Source organism: Panthera leo, chromosome A3 (genome assembly GCF_018350215.1).
Source record: "Panthera leo isolate Ple1 chromosome A3, P.leo_Ple1_pat1.1, whole genome shotgun sequence".
In the NCBI taxonomy this organism is placed as follows: domain Eukaryota; kingdom Metazoa; phylum Chordata; class Mammalia; order Carnivora; family Felidae; genus Panthera; species Panthera leo.
Window position 1 is genome coordinate 102,414,124 of NC_056681.1, and position 16,034 is coordinate 102,430,157.

Here is a 16,034-nt window from a genome sequence, read left to right on the forward strand (position 1 = left end):
ACGGGCCGGGATAAAGCTGTACGGAGCCAGAATGTGGTCTCCCCACCCATTTCCCCTTCCGCGGGAAGGAAGGCAGAAGCCGGCTTCACGCTACCTCTGAGCCCAATTCAGCGTGTGATCTGTTCAACGTAAATTCGCACTGTTGATTAGGCCCGGAGGAGAGCTGTCATCAGAGATTCATTCCCTTCCTATTCTCCTTGATCGTTTTCTGAGGCTGATGCCTGATGCTGACCTTGGCTTCAGGAAAAAAGTAGATGTTGGGCACCAGACTGCTGTCTCTACCCAACTCTGAAGTCGTGAAGACTCTTCACAGTGAATGGGAAGGAGTGCTCTGCCCTCTCTACCCCCTCTCCACATCTAGATCCGAGGCCTGGGGGGAGGGGGAGGCCGTACATCCAAGGGGAGGTCCAAGGAGACGTCCAGCTTTAAGTTTCTATGAGTGCTATGAATCCCTTACCAGCCCAGAATATGGGGTTATCAAGGAATGCCTGCAGTTGTTTCTCAACTTTGTGTGTGTGTGTGTGTGTGTGTGTGTGTGTGTGTGTCTAACAGTTGTATTCTGTATTGCGACACAATTGACATAAAATACATTTCAAGTGTAAACGTTAAGTTTTGACCTATGTGTACAACCCATGAGGCCATTACGATAGAAGATAGGATTCAGTAGGCGGAAAGGGAAAGATTAGGGCCTGAGGTCCCTCAGTGGGGAAAAACACGTATTTTGGAACAATGCTGGGTGTGTCTGACCACAGCAACACCCTCAGGCATGAGGTTCCTCTTAAGAAAAGTAACAGAGCCTACCTACTCCCCCTCAGGTTTCCCTCAGGAATTTGACAAAAGACCTAAGTATGGCCATAGACCACCCCTCATACAACATAGAGGAGCCAATCAGGAATGGACAACCCAGCACCTAGAGCTATGAAGCCAATAAGGGTAGAATCTGAGAAGGAACCAGAGGGAAGGGAAAGCACTCAACCGAGTGAGCCACCCAGGCACCCCTCCACCTCTTCATTCTTCAAAGCGGCAGGACAATGAATCCTGGGTATTGTGGTAAAAAAATCCTGCGATACCATCACAATTAAGATAATGAATTAATCCACCTCCTGAAAAATGTCCTCCTGCCCCTTGGGAATCCATCCCTCCTGTCAATTTCACCTTTACCTAGGTCAGCTGGTTGTTTTCATTCCTATATCACTTTTAAAAGTTACCGTTTAGGACACCTGCGTGGCTCAGTTGGTTGAGCATCCGACTTTGGCTTAGGTCATGATCTTGAAGTTTGTGAGTTCGAGCCCCGCATCTGGCTCTGTGCTGACAGCTCAGAACCTGGAGCCTGCTTTGGATTCTGTGTCTCCCTCTCTCTCTGCCCCTTCCCTGCTCAGGCTCTGTCTCTCAAAAATGAATAAACGTTAAAAGAAAAGTTTTTTTTTTTAAGTTACCTTCTGTTTCTATGTTGATATCATTAAACCTACCAAGATGTGTGCAGCTGTAACCTAAGTTCTGTCTTCTTCCCCTTTACTATCTCTGCTCCTTTTAAGGAAAACTCTCCTTCATTTCCTCTCCCCTAGTCAAGGACTCCTAGAAGGCCAGAGAAGGAGGAGATTATTGCTGGGGCAACTATTTGCATCAGCATACAAATTTGCTGGAAAAGCTGTTACACAAAACAAAACAACAAAACAACTAACTGATCACTTGTCTCTCTTCAACTACCAAGTCTCTTTAGAATACAAGTTTTAAAAGGGTTGATCATCCTATCTCTCCACTGCTTTCAAGGATTATCCATGTTACAGCACCTTTCAATACTTCATTTCTTTCATGACTAAGAATCCATTGTATGGATGCATTACATTTTTAACACTTAGAATTCAACACTGAAGCTATCTGTTACTGGGCTTTTCTCTATGAAAAGACTTATTATTATTAGTTCAATCTACTTGTTAGGTCTGTTCAGATTTTATCTTCTTGAGTCAGGTTCATCAGTTTTGTGTCTTTTTAGAAATGTGTGCATTTCATGTAGGTTATCTATTTGTTGGCATAAAATCATTCATAGATCCTCCTAATCCCTTTTTATCTATGCTTTAGGAATGTCTCCTTTTTGTTCCTTATTTTAGTAATCTGAGTTCTTTATTATTTTTTTTTCTTGGTCAGTCTAGCTAATGCTTTGTCAATTTTGTTGATCTTTTTGAAGGACCATCTTCAGAGTTTGTGCTTTTGGTCTCATCCATTTTCATTTGTTTTGAAAAGGTCTCATTTGTTTTTCTATTCTCTATATCATTTAATTCTACTCTCATCTTTATTATTGCTTTGTATTTAAACTCTTCTTTTTCTAATTTCTTTTCTTTTTTCTTTTTCTAATTTCTTAAGGTAGAAGTTAGTTTATTGAGAATTCCAAGCAGGTTCCACACCACCAGCTCAAGCCCCACTTGGGGCTCAACCTTACAAACTGTGAGATCATGACCTGAGCCGAAATCAAGAGTTGTACACCTAACCGACTGAGCCACCCAGGTCCCTGAGACATATCTTTTTTTTTTTTTTTTTTTTTTTAATGTTTATTTATTTTTGATATAGAGTGGAGTAGGGGCAGAAACAGAAGGGGACAGAGGATCCAAATTGGGCTCTGTGTTGACAGCAGAGAGCCAGATGTGGAGCTTGAACTCACCAACTGTAAGATTATGACTTGAGCCAAAGTTGGACACTTAACGTACTGAGCCACCCAGGTGCCCCGATTTGAGATGTTTTTTTTTAGTTTTATTTCTTTTTAATTTACATCCAAATTAGCATATAGTGCAACAACGCTTTCAGGAGTAGATTCCTTAATGCCCCTTACCCATTTAGACCATCCCTCCTCCCACAACCCCTCCAGTAGCCTTCTGTTTGTTCTCCATGTTTAAGAGTCTCTTATGTTTTGTCCCCCTCCCTGTTTTTATATTATTTTTGCTTCCCTTCCCTATGTTCATCTGTTCTGTGTCTTAAAGTCCTCATATGAGTGAAGTCATATATTTGTCTTTCTCTGACAAATACCCTCTCTAGCATAATATCCTCTAGTTCCATCCATGTAGTTGCAAATGGCAGGATTTCATTCTTTTTTTATTGCCAAGTAATACTCCATTGTATATATATATACCACCTCTTCTTTATCCATTCATTCATCGATGGACACTTGGGCTCTTTCCATACTTTGGCTATTGTTGATAGTGCTGCTATAAACATTTGGGTGCATGTGCCCCTTCGAAACAGGATACCTGTATCCCTTGGATAAGTACCTAGTAGTACAATTGCTGGGTCATAGGGTAGTTCTATTTTTAATTTTTTGAGGAACGTCCATAGTTTTTTCCAGAGTGGCTGCACCAGTTTGCATTCCCACCAGCAATGCAGAAGAGATCCTCTTTTTCTGCATCCCGATTTATTTTTTAAATATAGTCATTAAAAAAATATAAATCTCCCTTTAGGCATGCCTTTAGCTGAGTTTCATAAGTATTAGTATGTTGTGTTTCCATTTTCATTTATCTCAAAGTACTTTTTAATTTTCCTTGTTACTTCTTTGATCCATGGTTACTTAGGACTGTTTTTAATTCCCACATATTTGTGATTTTCCCAAATTTCTTTGTTAACGATTTCTAATTTTATTCCATTGTAGTCAGAGAACATATGTATTATTTCAGTAATTTTTATTTTTCTTAAAATTTTTCTTAAAAGCAATATCTACATCCAAAGTGTGACTCAAACCCATTACCCCAAGATCAAGAGTAGCACATTCCACTGACTGAGCCAGACAGGGCACCTAATTTCAACAATTTTTTAATTCACTGAGGCTTTATGGTATACCATATGGTTTATTCCAGAGAATGTTCCATGTGCACTTGAGAAAAATGTGTATTTTACTTTGTTGGGTGGAATTATCTATAGATATTTCTTAGATCTAGTTGGTTTACAGTGTTTTCTATTTCCTTGGTGATCTTCTGACTTGCTGTTCAGTTACGGAAAATGAGGGGCTGAAAATTTGAACTATTGTTGGAACTATTCCAACTATTCCAAATATTGTTGAACTATTTCTCTCTTCAATTCTGCCAGTTTTTGCTTCATATTTCTTGGGGTTTTGTTGCTAGGTGCATATTTTTATAACTGTTATACCTGTTTGATGGATTGATCTCTTAACCATTATAAATGTCCTTCTTTGCCTGTAGTAACAATTTTTTTTCTTAAAGTCTATTTTGTCTAATATTACTATGGCCACTCAAGCTCTCTCTGAGCTACTATTTGCATGATACATAGTTCCCATATTTTTACTTTCACTTATTTGTATCTTTGCATCTAAATTGTGTCTCTTGTAGATAATATAAAGTTGGATTATGGTTGATTTGTAATTTATTTGGCCAGTCTCTGCTTTTTTGGTCCTAGTATTTAATCCATTTATATTTAATGAAATTACTGAGAAGGTAGGATTTGTGTCTGTAATTTTGCTATTTGTTTTCTATATGCTTTATATCTACTTCCCCTATTTCTTCATTAATGCCTTTTTTGTTAAATAGGTATTTTCTAGGGTACATTTTAGGTCCCTTGTCTCTTTTACTGTATATTTAAAGTTATTTTCTCAGTGGTTGATGTGTCTTGGTGTAGATCTCTTTGAGTCTGTCCCACTTAGAGTTTGTTGGACTTCTTGGATGCACTTAAAATTTTTTTTATTTTATTTATTTTTTATTTGAGAGAGAGAGAGCACATATATGAATGGGGGAGAGGGGCAGAGGGAGAGGGACAGAGTCTTAAGCAGGCTCCTCAGTCAGTACGGAGCCCAATGTGGGGCTTGATCCCATGACCCTGAGATCATGACCCAAGCCAAAATAAAGAGTTGGACACTTTGGGGGCACGTGGGTGGCTCAGTTGGTTAAGCATCTAACTTCAGCTCAGGTCATGATCTCATGGTTCATGAGTTTGAGCCCCACGTCAGGCTCTGTGCTGACAGCTCAGAGCCTGGATCCTATTTCAGATTCTGTGTCTCCCTCTCTCTCTGACCCTCCCCTGCCCACCTCTGTCTCTCTCTCTCTCTCTCAAAAATAAACATTTAAAAAATTAAAAAAAAAAAGAGACTCAGCTGACTGAGCTACCCAGGCATTCATTCTTGGATGCATTTAACGTTTTTCATCAAAGTGGAAAGTTTTGGGCTGCAATTTCTTTCAATATGATTTCTGCCTCTTTCTCTCCTCTCTTCTAGGACTCTTGTTATATATATGTTGGTAAACATATACATGTCTGGAGCACTGTTCATTTTTCTTCATTCTTTTCGTTCCTCAGACTGGATGATCTTGATTGATTTCAGATTCACTGATTCTTCCTTTTGCCAGCTCAAACCTGCTTTTGAACACCTCCACTGAATTTTTCATTTGCACTAATGTACTCTTTAATGCCAAAATTCCTACCAGGTTCTATTTAAAAAACAATGTGTATCTCTTTAATGATATTCTCTCTCTGCTGACACAACACTCTTATCATTCTTTCAGTTCTTTAAACATTTTAGATAGTCTTTGTGTATAAGACCAATGCCTTGGCTTCCTCAGGGATGGTTTCTACTGATTGCCTTTTCCTTCCATGGGCCATACTTTCTTATTTCTTTGCATGCCCCATAATTCGGGTTGAATATCGGAAAATTTTAATAATATAATGGGGCAACTTTGGAAGCCAGATACTCTATCCTCTGCAGGGTTAATAGTTGCTGTTTATTCTTTAGAGTTTCCTGAAATAATTCTGTAAAGGCTATATTCTTTGATGTGTGGCCAGTGAAGTCTCTGCTGTTAGCTTAGTGGTTAACTAATGATTGACAGATTTCCTTAAACACTTGGACTAGTAAGTCTCCCAGCCTTTGCCAAGGGTGTGTGTGTGTGTGTGTGTGTGTGTGTGTGTGTGTGTGTGTGTGTGTATTGGGCATGCCTTCATGCCCAGGGAGGCAGTTTACAGCTCTGCATTAATCCTTCCTGCTTGTGAAGATCCTCCTGGTCATATAAGCTGAGGCAATTTAGGTCTCCCCAGGCATGCACAGAGCCCTATACATGTGTGTGGCCTTCTATAGTCTTCAGAAACTTTTCACAACTTCCAATGGACATCTCATTCCTCACCTTTTCCTTCTAAGTTTTTTGGTTGGCTTGTTGTTCGTTCTAACTCATGTAGTCTACTCAGGAAATTGAGGTGCTAAATAAACAATTGCTGCTGATTATTTTTAACAAACTCACCCAGGGAAAAGGTTGTTTACACTGGGCACACTTTGAGAAATGTCAAAGACAAGCCCTGAGATAAGGACTTAGATGGAACTGCCAGACAGGTCAAATAATGACAATTCACTGGGAAAGGGGCTTTGGAGGAGCTCCAACCCCACTCTGTACCCTCCCATGGTTGCTAAACTCCTGGGTTTCACCATGATTGTGGGGCTTTTCATTTCCAAGGCTACCATGGAGCTAGGAAAAGGGGGATGAAAATAGAGCGATTTAAAAATTCACAAAACTTGCTGTTCTTACCAAAGTGCAACCATTTTTCTTTAATAAATATTTCTGGATTGTTGCAAACCTTTGGTTAACTTCCAGACAGTTTTTGCCAGTGTTCCCATTGCTTTCATGGAGAGACAATTTTCAGAGGACACCAACACTCAATCTGCCTTTGGGGATGCTTTGGGGAAGACATCTTTAAAATATCACTGAACCTCTGGGGCTAATGGGATAACCCCAGCTTCTTTAAGGAGAAGGGGCAGCTACTGACAGCAAGCAGGACCAGCCTCCAAGAGAAGTCCTCCACAAGTTTTGAACCTGTCCACTCTCAGGATCCTAAATAGTTTCCTGCGCGGGTCCATGTGTACTTGTCCCTGCACCCTGCCTGTGCAATCTACATGGTGTCTAGTGGGTATGTGTTATATAGCATATCAGAAACTTGTTTGGAGTGCTTAACCAGCCAGGGTTTGCATTTATGGAAGGCCCTTTCTCTGTGTCAGAAGTGTGTTTATGGAGTGAAAGCAGCCATATATGGGAAAGATGTCCAGAGCATTCAGCCTCATCATGCATGAAGTCACAAGTTAACTATAGTTTACATAAATGACACTAACTGCCAGAGGTATGCAAGACTTACCATATACCTGGCCTTAGTAAAGTCTTAGTAAAGACTTCATGGCCTTCTGGCTGATTGTAGAATCCTTTCAGAAAGCCCCTCTACCTCCTCCCTTCTCACAACCATGGGACTCATCTGGCAATCTGCATCATGATTCAGACAATATACAAGACATATAAGACATGGACTGGATTTTGGCTGTGGAAATTGTTCCAAAGCTTCACCCTAGAGGAGCTCATTACACTTTCAAAAGACAATCTGTTGGCTTATGTATTCAGTAACATGCTGGGATCAGCAAACAATGGCCACATCTGGCTTGTGTTTGTGTGTACTAAAAAAAATAAATAAAAATAAAAATAATTTAAAAGTAGGCTCCATGACCAGCATGTAGCCCAATGCGGGGCTTGAACTCATGACCCCGAGATCAAGACTTGAGTTGAGATCAAGAGTCAGACGCTTACCCATCTGAGCCACCCAGATGCCTCTGTTTTAAATTTTTAAAGAGTTGGTTAAAAAAAAAAAGAAGAATATGCAACAAAGAACCCGTTTGGTTTGCAAAGCCTAGAATATTTACTAATCTGACCCTTTCCAAAAAAAGGTCTGTCTACCTCTGAGTAACGAAGTCATGGATTCAAATAGCCAGTGCTCTCCTAGGACAGTCAACAACCACAATAAGATGATAGAACCCAAGGGCACAAAAATACTTGAAATATTACTTTACTTTAATGCTCTGGGAATTTTAAACATTCATAAAATCACCTTATTTTCAGAAGTCATTTCCTCTTAGGTACAGATTCTGTGTTCACGATCAGAGACAAGTGTGTCACTGCATTTTCGCCACAGCAGCCACATGCTGCAGGAAACCTAACTCTGGCACCTTGTCTTCTCTAGTAGAGTCCCCCCCACGCCCACAACAGGGCTGGGTCCACACGTGCTGGACACAACCTTGGCTGTCAATGAAAACACCCTCTGGGAGCTTCACCGCTGCTTGCGGATTCCGTGGATCCCATACATTTCCAGCACTGCTAAGTCTGAGATAATGATCCTGAGGCACTAGTATGAAACATCAAGTCAGCTGGGAAGTATGCCGGCACCTGCTCCACTGTATCCTACAGACACGGAGGCACTTCAATGTTCTGGGTAAAATCGAGTTTAGGATTACGCCAGGAGTTAAGTGTGAGGGAAGGGGCTTTTCTCTCAAGCGTTAATAATCTTAACACATATTTAACAGATTTATAAATTCCTGTCTGTTTACATTTGTTGTCAGGGCTTCACAAACTGTGTGAGTAAATGAAAGCACGTTTGCGTTTACAAATGCTGGGACAGGAAGCAAAAAGAGAACGTGCTGAGACAGCAGTTGCCTGTATCAGGGCAACAACATGGTCATTCTTAAAGAAATGCCTGTCCTTCCAAAAGGAACTTTAAAAAAAAAGGTCCTAGGCCTTATCTGATTATTCTAAGGTAATAATGCATTTGTCTTTCCTTCTCAAGCAGTGGTTGAAGGCATCTCAGAGCATACTGATGCCTGATGTTTGGATTCGATTGGTCAGAGGTGGGAGAGAGGGGGAGGGTGTAGACACCAACATTTTTTAAAAGCTTCCCCAGTGAGTCCAGCATACAGTCAACACTGAGAACCTTGGTACTACAGGTTCTCGAGTCTTCCTAATTTCACCTGTCCTCACTAAACGCCCTTGAGGTAGTCCCTGGGTCAGGCAACAATTTCTTCCATGAGATAAGAAACTAAGGCACAGTGAGGTTAACGAGTTCATCTCACACTGTGCAGCTAAATGACACCACCAAGACTGGAATCATCTCCAAATAAAGAACACCTCCTCCCCCAGCAACTGGCGAAATGTACTCGGACTGCACATATAAAGACTAACTGAAGAGCGAGGCATAACCATCTGTGCCAAGGATATCATGGAAGGGTATGGAACAGTTCGGAGGCAACCATCTCACTTGATTGAAAATAAATGCATAAAATAGACACTTATTTGAAACCATGTGAGGAATGAAGCAGAACCTTCTTTTTAAAGCCTTACTCCCCTCACGTATATGCTACTGATTTAAATTTCTTAGAAAATCCATCAAGATCCATGAACTTCCAACATCTATTCTTAGCTCTGTCACTGTAAGCGCTGGAAAACTCTCAAATGTCCCTTTAATTCGGGTCGAAAAGATTGTTACAAATCTGCGTTCACATGTGATAGCACTATAGAAACCTCCATGCTTTCCCCAAAACCAGTCCACAGAGACCTCCCAAGGACTCAGACACTTAGACTTTCTAGACACTAACCCAACAGTGCTGGGCCTCCAAGACTGACACCTCCACCACTAACTGTTTTATTTTGCTCTGGATGCAAACCTCATTATCTGTTTGCTGGGTAACCACCCAGGCTTTTGTCTTGTAATTCCAAATTCACAGAAAAGCTAAACCAGCTGGGCCCTTCTCCTTCACCCCGACATAATGCCATCACATCCTACACCCACTGCTGCATCTATGAAATATTCCTTTCTTCACTGTAAGCTCCCACATCTCATCATGTTTGAGGAGGCGTTGCTCTCTTTTCTCTTTTTAAAAGTCTCCCTGACTACAGAACTGTTGTCTGGTGACAAGTAGAAAGAATAATGGAGCACATATATACACGCAGGAAGAACAAGCATGTATTGGACAAGGGGCCTGCTGTGGTTCCCAGCACACTCTCTGGAGGACCTGTTCAGTCAGCTCGCGCTGAACGCAAGTAGCATCTTGTTCTTCCCACTGGTAGTGATGCAGCCTCCTGAAAAATCTACAGAATATTTGATCCAGTAAATGGAAACTACACCTAATAGGACACACTTGTTGACCTATAAGATGCTCTGTGGAGCTCTGAAACCATGTCTTTCCCAGGCCAGACATACACTCGTTCGGAGCCTCACCCTGATGTCAAGAGGCAGAAGCAGAGAAAAGAACAAAACCCTGGAAGAAAACCTCTTCCAGCTCCTGCGGGAGGTGCTTGGAGAGCAAGAAAATGGAGGAAAGCCGCCTGGGTCTGGGGCAGTGCCACCTGGTGGCGGCGGTGGGGTGTATGTGGAATTCTACTCTCCTGCCCCCTAGAGGGGTTTTTACAAAAGTTAAAACGGCAACAACAATAACAACAACAACAACAACAAAAAGAGAACAAAAGGGAACTTTGCAAAAGTGCATGTAGAGTTCTGGTTAAAACCAAGATAACTGAGAATCATCATATTTCAAAGATCCACCATACCCAACTATTAAGTAAAGCAAGACATCATGTTTTTTTCTCTCTCATGCTTATTTGATGCTTATGTTGTGGCAAACTTGCTGTTTGGTTTCTAAAACATGCACAGAGCAGATCGAGAGCAGCATTTGCCGTTTTGGTGCCCAGCCCACAGCAACCCTGACAGGTGACTGACCAAACGCCATCAGGAACGTGGTGAGGAAAACCCCCTTTGCCGCGAGGTGGCACCTAGCACGGAACCAAGGGCTGTTGGTGCATGCTTGTCCAGACTCCCACGGGCAGGGTGCTGTGGAGAAGGATGGGCGGGGAACACATCGGCCACCTCCCGAAAGCTATCACATCCGATCCCTGTCCCAGACAAAAGGGTTGCAGCTGGGCATAGAGCTAAGGCACTAAGGCTGCAGCAGGTGGAAAGACACCAACCAAAGGTCCAACAGTCTCGATCCCCAGGGAGGAGAGGCGCTGCTCACAATGCTGCCTTAGGATAAAAATTGGATTTTTTTTTTTTTTTTTTTTAAAGAACGAGAACATAAAATAATCAAGTCCCTGTCTTTTCCCCTTAGAAGAATATTGTACTCTCCCCTCAGAGAAGTTTGCCGCGGTTTTCACATCTCGACAGCAGTGCTGCGAGCACCACCTGGGAACCCCTGAGCAACCACTCTTCGGGGAAGTCGCCTTTTTTTCTCATGCTCTCTCTTCGATCACGGCTTGGCCGGTTGCCTCTCTTTCTCCAGTTCTGGCTTGGGAACGAGCGATCCTGACCTTTCACCTTCCCCTGGAGCAGGAGCTCATGCTTCTTCTGAGGCAGCTCTGGGCGCCTCCCTGGGTCACAGCTTGATGAACGCAGCCGGCTGGACGTGCTGTGGCTCCACGTCTGGGGGCGGGAAGACACTGGATATGGCTATGTCCACGATGCCCTGGCACAGTTCTGCATAGAGCTTCCTGAAACGGGTTTTTAGAAATATCACTGAAGATGTTCATCAAAATGCACATGAAAAGTCATGATGTTTATCACCAGGACCTGCCCTAGATGTTCCATCTCGTGACCAAATTTATAAAACTGGGTTCCACCGTACATACGAATGCTGCACGAGGCATGGCATGAAGATAAAGCACCCCATTAACAAACATTTCTAGAAGGTCTCAGGTGAACAGACAAACAGCTCCTGCTCTCACCGGCAGGAAAGACGGGCAATTTTCAAGGGTAAGTCTTTCATCTGGCCTGTCTGCAGTGGGTATACTGCCCCCTCTCTGTGTGGCTGAGGAAACTCCAGGAAAGACAGCTAAGGAGTCACCCAGGAGTGACAGCTAAGCCAAGATCTGGAGAACGAGTGAAGTCAGACAAACAGTGGATGACGGGGGTGGGGGCTGAGTGGCTCAGTCAGTTAAGTGTCTGACTTCGGCTCAGGTCATGATCTTGCGGTTCACAAGCTTGAGGCCCGTGTTGAGCTCTGTGCTGACAGCTCAGAGCCCGGAGCCTGCTTTGGATTCTGTGTCTCCGCCTTTCTCTCTGCCCCTTCCCTGCTCATGTTCTGTCTCTCTCTCAAAAATAAGTAAAAACATTTTTAAAAATTTAGAAAAGAGGATGGAGGAGAGGAGAGACAGACCCAAAAAGGCAGAAGGAGGGGGAAAACAGGGAAGGGGAGAGGAGGAGAGAAAGAGAGAACATGTTGGGGGAGGGGGAAAAGAGGGGCAGCGCCCATGGAGGAGCAGTGTGCACGGAGAGGGGGTTTTACAGGGGCAAGAGCAGAAGAAGAGGTCCCTGTTGGAGGCTCCTGGCAAAAGCGTCCACGGTGATGGAGGATGACCTGTGGGAGAACGAGGGCAGGGGAGGTGGACGGCAGGGGACTGCCAAGGCTGGAGGCCAAGCTGACAAGCCTCAAGCCAGAATCTGAGGGTAATGGAGAGAAGGAGGCCAGATTTGGGTCAGGATTCCAGCTTAGATTCTGTGCAGAGGGGAGGTGGTCATTCACGGGGACAGGCGAGCCTGGGGCAAGGGGTGCCTCTCGGACAGCCACAGCCATCCTTGCAGGACGGTGGGCAGGCCGGTGCAGACACTGGTCTGGAACTTTGGCTGTGATGCAATTTGGTGGTTTTAAAATTATGAAGTTGAATAAGATCACGTTCAGAGAAAGCGTAATAGAGAAGACAAACAGCCAGGGCGATGAGGAACAAGGGGCCAATCTTGCCCACCCCTCCTCAGGCAAACCCTCCCGGTACAGAGTGTGCCTGAAGCCACAACAGAAGAGCGTCTCAGCAAGGTGTGAGCAGCGGCCTCAAACACTGCCGAGAGGCTCAGGGAAGTGCAGACAGAAAGGGGCCGCTGGACTTGGCAACGTGGACTCGGCTGGGGACCTTAGAGCAGTTTCTACGGGATGGAGGGGACAGCATCCAGCCCAGAATGATCCACGGCATGCATGAGGGCAGAGGAAGAGGAGACGGCCTGAGCAGGCGCTGCTTTCTAGAAGTTTGGCTCTGACCCGAGTGGGGAGGAGGAGTCTCTGGAGCAGGACATGGCATCAGGGGAGGGCTCTTTTCTGACAGTTGTGGAAATCTGCTGTGCACCCACGTGCTGATGGGAACCACACCCTGAAGGGGGAGAAAGGATGATACTGTGAATGAGGAAGGCCAGGGGACGTAGGACAGGAGTGGGGATAGGGCACGGAGCACGAGGGAGGACAGAACCTTTACTGCAAGAACAGGGGAAAACGGGCAGGCTGAGGTGGATGTGGTGAAGAGAAGATGTGAGCCAGCCTGCTTTCCCCCTTGCTTCAGTCTGCTCACCTCTCCTTCCTCCTTCCGACTCAGTTCCAAACACCACCCCTCAACAGCAGCCCTTTGTTCAATGATATTACCGTTCACATCCTTTACCAAGGATAAAATGTCCCAGCTTGTAATCTGTATTTGTCTGGTCCTCTGTCATGCCCACAGTCTCTCTAAGGGCAGGGTCTGCATCTCTGCTCATGACTGTGACTCAGGGCCCAGTACGGGGCCTGGCGAGTTGGGGGGTACTAACGAGTACTGGTTGGCTGAAGGGAGTGCCGAACAAGACGAATCACACCCGCCATGTCGCAGCCACTGAGCGCGTGGCAAAGGCCTGGCTCCTAATGAAAGAGCTACTTGTGTGTTAATACTGCCGCTTGTAGGTTTGGGACTTTCTCCTAAACCTGTGGAGGAAGATCACCTCAACTCCTCCAGGACATGGATGTGGGGAACCACGGAGGGGTTTCGACCTGATGAAAGTGAATCTTTAGAAAAACCAGCAGCATATGAGGATAAGGTCCGTCTGACTTTCCCTTACATTTAAGGCCTCCATCATGCTTTTGAGGGCACATTCTGTTCATCTGTGCAACTCCCATAGCGCCTGGCATGGGGCATGGTTCCACTGGATGCTATGTCCCCCTCCTGAAGGCTCTCCCCTCCTCCCCTTGGTGCATGTGACACTCTTCTCTTACATACCATTTCTAGCTCCACTGTGCCTACAATGCCTTCTCAGAACACTTCTTGCCCAGGGAGCCCCTCGATTTCTTGGTCATCACCGTCCCGGTCCACTCACAGGACCTGCTCCCTGAACCGGTCACACAAGAGGGTCTCCTCTGGCAGTTTTTTAGCTTTGTTGAAACTTTCATAGCAACTACCGCCCACTTGAGCACAGACTACTGCTCAACACACATGGGGGAATTAGGAAGGACTGACTCAGCAAAGCCCCCTGACCCCCGCCAGCCAGGGTCCGGCCAAAGGATATCCTCCCTGACAGCAGTTACATGGTCTACACTTGAACACTTTGGTAATGGGAACTCACTACCTTGCCAAGATAGGCTATTCCTACTGTGGAACCAACTTCCCGTTTGTTAAAACGCAGTGGTGTTCAGGCTTACTGGGCACAAGCTGGGGCGCCGTTGACCTCAATGAGCCAGACCTTCAGCTCCTCGTCCACCATGAAGTCAAAGCCAAAGAGCTGGAAGCTCTGGTAAGGGAGGTGCCTGGTGCTGATGGCGGGCTCCACGCTCATGAGGCAGCTTCTGTGGGGCAGAGTGGGAGAGCTCACTGAGAACGGGTTGGTTGAGGGAGAAGGAACACAGAAGACATACTTGGATGATTTTATATCAAAAGTGCTGATAAAAATCCACTTTGACTTAATTTTTATTTTATTAAAAATTTTTTTTAAATGTTTTATTTATTTTTGAGAGAGGAAGAGAAAGAGGGTGAGTGAGCAAGCAGGGCAGGGACAGAGAGAGAGGGAGACACAGAATCCAAAGCAGGCTCCAGGCTCTGAGCTATCAGCACAGAGCCTGACACAGGGCTCAAACTCACGAGCAGTGAGATCCTGACCTGAGACGAAGTCGGACGCTTAACCAAATGAACCGCCCAGGTGCCGTGAGATTTTATTTTTAGGTAATCTCTACACCCAACACCCAGCTCGAACTCACAACCCAGAGATCAAGAGCTGCACACTCCACTGAGACAGTTGGGTGCCCCAATTCTCTCTTTTAAATTTGTTACCAACAGATTATTCAAGACAATACTACTTATCAAGCTATTTGTTAGAAAACTCTGCAGTCCTGTTCTTACAGGTAGGGGCTGCTTTCCTACCACAGCGCTGAGTCACTGTGGCCCGTGGATAGGTGGATTCCTCCAACAGTAGGGCTGCTGCCATATTTGTTTGTAATAAATAAAACACTCCCACGCATTTTTGCCATATAAAAGAAATGGACTACCATTTGGTGAAGGGCAGAATTTGCAGTGAAGCTGGCCTCATTCATTTCTTCCACTAGCTCCAGTTCTAATGCCAAATTATTACTAATTAAAAGATTTAAATATTGAAATAGAAAATAGAATTATTATTAACACCACTACTGTTCAAAAAAATTGGGAAAAAACACAAACACAAAAAAGTTCAAAGTCAATCTCAGAAAATGAGTAAGTACATGAGATCTAAGGTCAGGGGGCTAAGCCCAAAATTTGGAACAAGTTTTTTTTTTTAACCTCTCTGGGCCAAGCTTTGATTTCTTTATCCATAAAGGAAGGGGTAAAAATAATACCTAGTCCTAGTGCTGGGATAGTTCAATGAAATAATTTATAAAGAACCTATGAATAATAAATCACTGTTTTCCAGAATAACCATCCCAGACAACCTATGCTATTTCTGTTTTATGAAGACCTTCCCTGATTTTTCCCTCAACTGAATGTTGGGGCAAAATATCTATTCTAGTAATAAAATGAGTTATGACAACTCTAAGATTACCAGGAATGGCTTTCCTCCTACACAACTGTATGTTTAGAAGGAAAAATAAAGAAATTGGCTTCCATGTGACTGACTCCACAATGTATCTGTACAGGTAGTTTGTGACTAATGACATTAAAGAACTGGGACCTCTAAAAAAAAAAAAAAAGAAAGAAAGAAAGAAAGAAAGAAACAAACAAACAAACAAACAACTGGGACCTCTGTGAACTTGGAGCCGGGGTCTTGCTCCCCCGACTTCCCTCCATCTCGACCCCCTCCAAGTGTCAACTTACTTTTTCTCCCCCTGAAAAGGAAAATATTTCTATGCATATATTTAAACCTTTAAATATAATTTTGGTCAGTTAGCCATTTAACAACCAACTGGAATAAAATTTTCTTCTCTCATTCATTTTTAACCTACACTGGTAAGGCACATATCACATTTTTTTCTGTATCTTTATCTCTACTATGAAAGAATAACCTTAACT

At 43.9% G+C, this 16,034-nt stretch overlaps 1 protein-coding gene across 2 annotated transcripts in view; it reads right to left on the reverse strand.

The window, feature by feature from the left end:
• Window positions 1-7,781: 7,781 nt before the first annotated feature.
• Window positions 7,782-16,034, reverse strand: part of TTL (tubulin tyrosine ligase) — a 37,919-nt gene continuing 29,666 nt past the window's right edge. The window contains exons 6-8 of one of the 2 annotated variants that reach the window (XM_042933033.1): window positions 14,201-14,344; window positions 12,803-12,911; window positions 11,180-11,264 (exon numbers count right to left, since the gene is read on the reverse strand). In XM_042933033.1, the coding sequence (XP_042788967.1) occupies window positions 12,842-12,911; window positions 14,201-14,344 (214 nt within the window). In that variant the 3' untranslated portion in view covers window positions 11,180-11,264; window positions 12,803-12,841. Of the gene's footprint in view, window positions 11,265-12,802; window positions 12,912-14,200; window positions 14,345-16,034 lie in introns of both variants that reach the window. The other variant, XM_042933032.1, reaches the window with a different exon arrangement.